This window comes from Formica exsecta, unplaced genomic scaffold (genome assembly GCF_003651465.1).
Source record: "Formica exsecta isolate Colony F162 unplaced genomic scaffold, ASM365146v1 scaffold581, whole genome shotgun sequence".
Lineage (NCBI taxonomy): Eukaryota > Metazoa > Arthropoda > Insecta > Hymenoptera > Formicidae > Formica > Formica exsecta.
Window position 1 is genome coordinate 56,007 of NW_021853075.1, and position 7,630 is coordinate 63,636.

Consider the following 7,630-nt stretch of genomic DNA (forward strand, 5'->3'; position numbering starts at 1 on the left):
ATATATACACACACATATATAATTGGTATGATAAACATGCGTTAACATATACAAGGTATCTCGAAATCACCAGATGTCCTTTTAAAAACAAATTGTCTGGCCAATTTAAAGAGACTTTTTACCTCGGGCCAAAATACGCATACATTATGCAAAATTTATCTTGGACTTCTTGGGAGAAGATCCATCTATAATTCTCAGCGATCTTTTCAAGAAAAAAATAAGTTTTCGAGTTTACATTCTCTCTGGCGCTTTCAAGATACAGACATAGTGGCATCCCGTTGTGTACGCGCATGTACTTTATTTGTTGTTTTATCTCGAGATTTTATTTTTTCAAGATATTTTATTTTTTTTAGACTGTACGGAAAGAGGAAAAAAAAAACATGAATGAAATATCGTTCAGGATTTCATGAACTGAGAAAGTTTACGAGGAACGCTGTGATTTGAATATCTCCTTTAGAACCATGATCTTTCCGATGTACATTTTCTAGGGGAGAGAGAGGAAGGAATACAGAGGGAAATTCGCGAACGAATTCCGCATCGCGTGGCTTCACGCTGCGTGCACAATTTACGACGGCGCAACACAACACGCGGCGCACAAAAAGCTTTAACCTTTCTCAGGAGAGAAGTACCACCGAAATAAACACGTGCACGATGTATGATGACGTCACGGCGAAGAGCGCGGTGGTCCAGAAATAAGTTGCCGGTATCGCGCTATGTCGTCGCAATTGTTGCACCATCGATACGCGCGCGTCGACGCGTTTAAATATTATTATTATTGTTCTCTCCATCGCGGCTGATATATTCGAGTTCCTCGGATTTCGTCACGTAGAAGACGTCAGATATATGCGAGATATATGATGTCTGTCCGTCGACGGATTGTCCTCTTTCTTGCGTTACGCCAAATCCGCGTTCGCGTTTCCCATCGGTGACTAAGTACAGTTTACCTACTCGCGATTTAGTTCGCGAGTTGCGAACTAATAAATCGCTACAGGCCTTCATTTCCTAGTGCCTGAAATAGCATGCGGAGATATTAACCGTATATTTTCTCTCTACATAGTTTTCGCTTATGAATACCGTATGACGTATTTTTTACCGTCCCCAAAGTTGCCCCAGTGTTATAAAATTGATCTTTCCCCCGTGTCTATTACATATGCAATAATACGATACTTTACCAAAATGGAATCGAAGAAAAATTAGAGGGAAGGTGCGAAACTCTTTCTCGACGCATCATGGGAAAACAGATGCTTTCGTTCCCATCGGTTGTTGGAAGAACGAAGCACATGAAGTTTTATAGTCGACATACATTTTCCTCTGACACGTGAGACGTTATCGACCGTTACTCACTTTTCTCAAAGTGCGCACAGTTTATGATAGAGTTACTCGTAATTAGAAATTCACTTTCACGGTTAATCATTATTGAAGCAATTTAATAGCATTAATAGCAAAATAAGTTAGATATTATATTCGAGCATGAGAACGTATTTTACAGAAACTTGTAAAATCGTTCAACTTATTTCATTGCAAAACATTCGATAACTTTTTTTCACAAATCGATATACTATTCTTTAAGAATCCAGTCTACTTTAGCAATATGAAAAATTGATGATTTAAGAATTTTTTTTTTTTTAAGAATATTAGAAATTAATCTTTTTGGCGTTTTACATGTTGTTATTGAAGTTTAAATAGTAAGTCAGTATTTTTAAGTCTTGGATATTTAGCTTTTCTTGGTTCAATAAGCCTCTGCGCGTAGCCTGTTCAAAAATGCATGGTTCGAGTGTATGTAATTGTCTGAAATGAAAAAAACTCGGTTTAATTTTATTTCGTAGAATATTTGTGGGATATTAAACCTAATTATAATTTTTAAAAATAATATTTAATTTTAAAATAATATTACCTTGTTATTTTTCAATATTTTCGAATAAAATTTCAGTATCTATTTTTGAACACGCGTAGAGACTCGTATTGAACAAAAACAAGCTAAAAATTTAAAAATACTGACGTTTAAACATTAAAAACATCAAAAAGAAATCAATATTATCCAATATTCTTAAAAAAAAAAAAATGCCTAAGAATTATCAATTTACTGTTAGAGTAGACTGGGTCTTTAAGCATCCTTTTTATACGTCTTCGAAGAAAATCCATATCTTTAATGAAATCTCTCGGACTGAATTAGAGGATGGGAGATGGAAATCTGAAAACGGGAGGCTCGCGAGAGATAGGTACGTCTCGGATCGGCGAGCGTAAAACAAACTCACCGGAAAGCGAGAAAAACGAACGCGAGCCGAGGGTACGCGGACCCGAAGTGGATAAGAAATCACTCCAGATTACCTTGGCGTGGAACACGATTCCGCGATGGAACGCCTCCTCGCTGTGCAGCGGTATTCGCGTGTCGTACTCGTCATTATGTACGAGGTTGTACTGCTTCTTAGAGGGCATGCTGAGCCCAGCTGCATTCGACTATGCTCGTCCAGCCTGGCTGCAATTATAATCAACCATCCATTAGCATTTTCATGCGTAAGGATAAATGCTCCTATATATAGAGGCCGCGCTTATTTCATCGAATAAATGCAAGGTAGAGGAACGTTGAACCTTACAAGACATTCTACTGTATATATATATATATAAAAAATCCCCTGATTTTTTCCAGGTACAAAAAAAAAATCTGAAAATTCCAGATTTTTCATATTTTTCCAGAAAATAGACATCCTGAATAAACAATCCATCTTTTTCAATAATCCACGAGCCACAATAATTTATTAAAGAAAAAAAAAAAAAAAAAAAAAAAAAAAAAAAAAAAAGAAGAACAAAATGTAAGGGAAACTATAAATTCAACGTAAAATATATATATGCATGTACCCGAGCAACTCTGAAATGTCAATCTTGAGTTTTTTTTCTTCTTAATAATAAATATACATATTATCGCGCGCGTCACTGAATAACAACTGAACATTGTAAAGTATTTTGTAAAATTTTCTCTCGAGAATACGCAAGAGAATTCGCGTCGCTTCTTGCACCGCAAGATGCAGCGGCGGCGAGACGCGGCATCATCGTATGATGCCCCTTTGTTGCACGCGCACCTGAACTAAAAGCGACGTTCATATCGGTGGTAGGAGGCGTCGAACAAAGGATGATACGACGCTTGCGGATGCAGTCGATGCCGTCGAAGAAATGCGCAGCGATTGCACGTGTCGTGCATACCGTCCAAAGGGATCTGTCAGGATCATCTGTTTACGAGCGTTCGAGAGTGCGTCGAGATTTTAGATAACGAATCACTCTCGAGCCGATGATATTAAACAGGATTTTTTCCAACTGATTCACCGGGGGGAATTATATAATTTATCGCGTTATATAAATTATCGAAAGAAAAAGAATAATCGCAACTCGTTGAATCGCTTTTGATCGAAAATCGACTGTCAACCGGTTGACAGATTGACGCCTTTCTAGCAGATGGGCCGTCGTGTCGCATTTATAAATAATACGTGGGAGCCATTCGAGAGAGAGAGAGAGAGAGATCAAAGATCTCTCGCTGCGCGGGCAACCACGTGCTTCTCCCCGCGTGAGTTCGGTGAACCGGAAAGACTTGATCTCTCGAGAGCAAGTCCTTTCGGAGGCGATTCATCTGACGCTTAGAAACAAAAAAAAAAGGGAGAGGGGGAGAGGAATCCGGAGTCTCTTACCTAAAAGCTGATTGGACGATCGGCCGGCGTTGGTTCTCATTAACCTGAGGTTGACGCGTTCCCTCGGCGAGCAACGGCCTCGGATGAATGACGTTCCTCGCGCGAAGAATCAATCCCGCATGTGTGAATGTAGCCTTACGGTGGCGGGTAGGCCGGTCAGACGAGAGGGATACGCTCGCGCACGCATTCGGGTTTCGCTGTAATAAAGGCGGCGAAAAACCACCGACGACGATGAGCCATACCACGTACACGCAGTCTCTCTCTCTCTCTCTCTCTCTCTCTCTCTCTCTCTCTCTCTCTCTCTCGCTCGCTCGCTCGCTCGCGCGGCCAGGTAGACACAGGAGAGGCGGCCCCTTCTCTCTCTCTCTCTCTCTCTCCTTCTTTCTCCCTTCTTGGAAACAGATGACAGGAACGGCTCGATCACTCTGGAACTCACCGGACGTAACAGGAGATATGTACAGACAGAATACTGCTCCGGATGCACGTCATTGATCGTGAGGTGTAATAAGAAGTCACTCGGGGATATATGTATTATGCACTCGCGTACGTTACTCGACGAGGAACCGAGACACCGAGCTCGACGAGGCACTCGATGACACTCTCGAGTCACTCGCGCCGCGCGAGACGAGGGATTCTCGGCCGCGAGAAAGAGAGAAAAAGAACGAGAGAAAGGAAGGAGAAGCTGTTCCTCGCGCGAGCGGCAGGATAATATTTATACTCGCATAGCACCTCGAAGCACCAAAGCAGCGGGCCACTTCGGCGTTTTATTCCGAGGAGTCGATGAACACCGTAACTCGCGCTCGCTCTACGTTTTCATGTCGCGCCGAAAGAAAGAAAGAGAGAGAGAGAGATAGAGAGAGATAGAAGAGAATATCTCTCTCGCGCCCGCGAGACGGATAGACGACACGATATACAAATATATATATATATATATATATATATTTTTGTATATTGTGGTGTATCTCTGTCTCGCGGGCGAGGTGTAATAAGAAGTCACTCGGGGATATATGTATTATGCACTCGCGTACGTTACTCGACGAGGAACCGAGACACCGAGCTCGACGAGGCACTCGATGACACTCTCGAGTCACTCGCGCCGCGCGAGACGAGGGATTCTCGGCCGCGAGAAAGAGAGAAAAAGAACGAGAGAAAGGAAGGAGAAGCTGTTCCTCGCGCGAGCGGCAGGATAATATTTATACTCGCATAGCACCTCGAAGCACCAAAGCAGCGGGCCACTTCGGCGTTTTATTCCGAGGAGTCGATGAACACCGTAACTCGCGCTCGCTCTACGTTTTCATGTCGCGCCGAAAGAAAGAAAGAGAGAGAGAGAGATAGAGAGAGATAGAAGAGAATATCTCTCTCGCGCCCGCGAGACGGATAGACGACACGATATACAAATATATATATATATATATATATATATATACAAATGCGAGGGCGCGCATCGACCCAGGGGAGCTCTCCGCGACGACGACGGCGACGACGCTCACCAGGAGTCGCGCGTAGGGTACACCTACGGACAACGCGGTACGCGAGGAGGAGCCATCCCCACCGCGCGCGGTACCGGCATCGCACTGATTGTGAGAGACGATGCTCCCGGGGAAGCGGTGTTTACCTCTCCGTTGAAAGGGTACGCGCGCACTTGACAGAGGGCGCATGCGCGAACCACTTACCCGCGCAATTTTTTTCCTTTTTTTTTTTTTTTTTGACCAGCGAGTCTCTTTATGATCACCTTGCTCGAGGGGAAGATATATCCCGGAGAACGGGAAAATTCAAAGAGTGTGACGGGAACCTTTCCAGAGCGAAACGCGCGCGATTATTCTCGGGTCACGTGATTTAATCAGTCACGATTGTTGATATCTTTCGCGCGTGAGATTCTTATTAGAAATAAATTAATTCAGTTTGATTAGGGTTTGTTGATAAAAATATCGAAAAGTTTTTAAATATTTAGATTGCGATTAAATATATAATACATACCTTCATACATCCGTATATATATATATCGTCTAATTTATAATGACATGACCCAATAACTGTGTCGAATTTTACTTCTCGAAAAAGAGCGGAATTTCTACCATTGAATAATAATATTTGAGAGATGTAGAAACGAAACTGACACAGAATTCAATAGCCTAGAGAATTTGACCAATCCACCGTGGACAAGTTACTCAGCGCCATCTGAGCGCGAGAGTCAGGTAACTAAAATATAACTAGATGAATTCACTTAGCCACTCTGTGTTGCTTCACATCTTCATCGGAATTGGTGGATAGGTTTTCGCTCTGCCTCTTTTCAACTCCTTTCCGGTTACTGAACGACGTGTTTGAGGTGAGGAAATTTCCATCATGAGGAATATCCTATAAAATCGATGGCAATCCATCGATTTATAGGACGTGAAATTTGCCTTTATGCGTCCCTGGCATTCGTCGTTCTTTCTACTTTCGGCGCGATATAATATTTTTCCGCGATATGCGAAACATTCTGCAACAACGAGAGATATAACCTCGCGATTATAGCTGTCAACAATTGCATCCCGAGCTGTTGCTTACGCGCTATTGAAATTGAAGAAAAAATAGAATAGTTATGTATGAGAGATCATTTTATGAGTTTATGAGAAATTTAATAATTTTTGGAGTATACAATTGTGGTATCGATCCATCTTGATTTATGTAAACATACTGCTGTAAATAGTAACCTGTTATAACCTACAAACTTTATGCAACTGTGAAGTATGTTGTGTATTAAAATCAACAGTGGAATCGTAATTGTTAATATATTTTTTTATTATTCTTTTGGATGCTATTTTATATAAGGCAAAAAAAAAGGAGACTGTTTTGTAGTAAGATCCAAAAATTTGAACAAATTAAAACACTAATGTACTCTCTTCTACCCTTTTACCCATATCAGACTTTATGCAGCAGTTAAAATTTGGTAACTTTACCTTAATGCATGCTAGAACTGAAAAAAGACTTAATATTCCATTATATTCTAAAATGTTAAAAATTGAGTATTGTGTGATTATTATGTAAATTTCTGACAAAAGAAGGCAAAAAGTCAGTAGAGATTAAACATTTAAATGCTGTATTTGGGGAATCTTTCCTTTCATATTCCATAGTGAAAGATTGAGCTAAACAGTTTTGCTTAGGCCGGTTCTACAATAAGTCGTATGTCGTTAGCCGTAAGCAAATTGACCAACCACAGTCAATATTTTTTGGAATTATCGACTGTGATTGGTCAATTTCCTTACGATTAACGACATACAACTTATTGTAGAATCGGCCTTAGGCAAAGAATCCACACGATATTCAATTTTTAATATTTTAGAACATAACGGAACAATTAGTTTTCTCTAGCATGCATACTACTGGAGATATGAGGTACCAAGGTTTAATTACAGCGTAATGGGACATGGGGTTGAGGGGATCTAGCATGGTAACTGTAAATTCGTGTTCTAACTTATGCAGACCGAAAACTTTTGGGTCTTACTACGTATTTATTCTAGCACCTGTTGACAAAATAAAGATAAAGAATCGTATAGAGATTTTAATCTCATTTGTATATAAAACTAAATACAAAATATATTTTTACATCTTGTTTTAATTAAATTTACAATTTTTTTTATTGATGATATAAATGATTTTGATGTTTTCAAAGTATAACACAAATAATGATTGCGCGACTATTGCCATTTTTATTATATTATATATTTATAGCTGTAATTATTATAATAGTTAGTTATATATTATTACATAATTATATAAAATGTTTATGTGTAAATTTCTTTACATTGCAGAATGAAGCAAATTGTTACCAATCAAACAGTTAAAATCCCAGAGGGATTGACTGTTACAGTCAAGTCTCGTCTGGTAACTGTAAAAGGACCACGAGGTGTTTTGAAACGATCCTTCAAACATCTCGCACTTGATATTCGGGTAAGCAAAAAAATTTATATATA

General features: G+C 40.0%; 2 protein-coding genes across 8 annotated transcripts in view; one reads left to right on the forward strand and one right to left on the reverse strand.

Moving 5' to 3' along the window:
• Positions 1-5,766, reverse strand: part of LOC115242230 (carboxyl-terminal PDZ ligand of neuronal nitric oxide synthase protein-like) — a 24,376-nt gene extending 18,610 nt beyond the window's left edge. The window contains exons 1-3 of one of the 7 annotated variants that reach the window (XM_029818362.1): positions 5,655-5,766; positions 3,678-3,874; positions 2,329-2,476 (exon numbers count right to left, since the gene is read on the reverse strand). In XM_029818362.1, coding sequence (XP_029674222.1) covers positions 2,329-2,436 — 108 coding nt within the window. In that variant the 5' untranslated portion in view covers positions 2,437-2,476; positions 3,678-3,874; positions 5,655-5,766. Of the gene's footprint in view, positions 1-2,328; positions 2,477-3,677; positions 3,919-4,113; positions 4,400-5,104; positions 5,273-5,654 lie in introns of those variants that run through there. The other 6 variants (XM_029818358.1, XM_029818359.1, XM_029818360.1 and 3 more) reach the window with 6 other exon arrangements.
• Positions 5,767-5,910: 144 nt separating this feature from the next.
• LOC115242236 (60S ribosomal protein L9) overlaps positions 5,911-7,630 on the forward strand; it is a 2,669-nt gene continuing 949 nt past the window's right edge. The window contains exons 1-2 of the mRNA XM_029818373.1: positions 5,911-6,003; positions 7,469-7,607. Of these exons, the coding sequence (XP_029674233.1) occupies positions 7,470-7,607 (138 nt within the window). The 5' untranslated portion in view covers positions 5,911-6,003; position 7,469. The remainder of the gene's footprint in view (positions 6,004-7,468; positions 7,608-7,630) is intronic.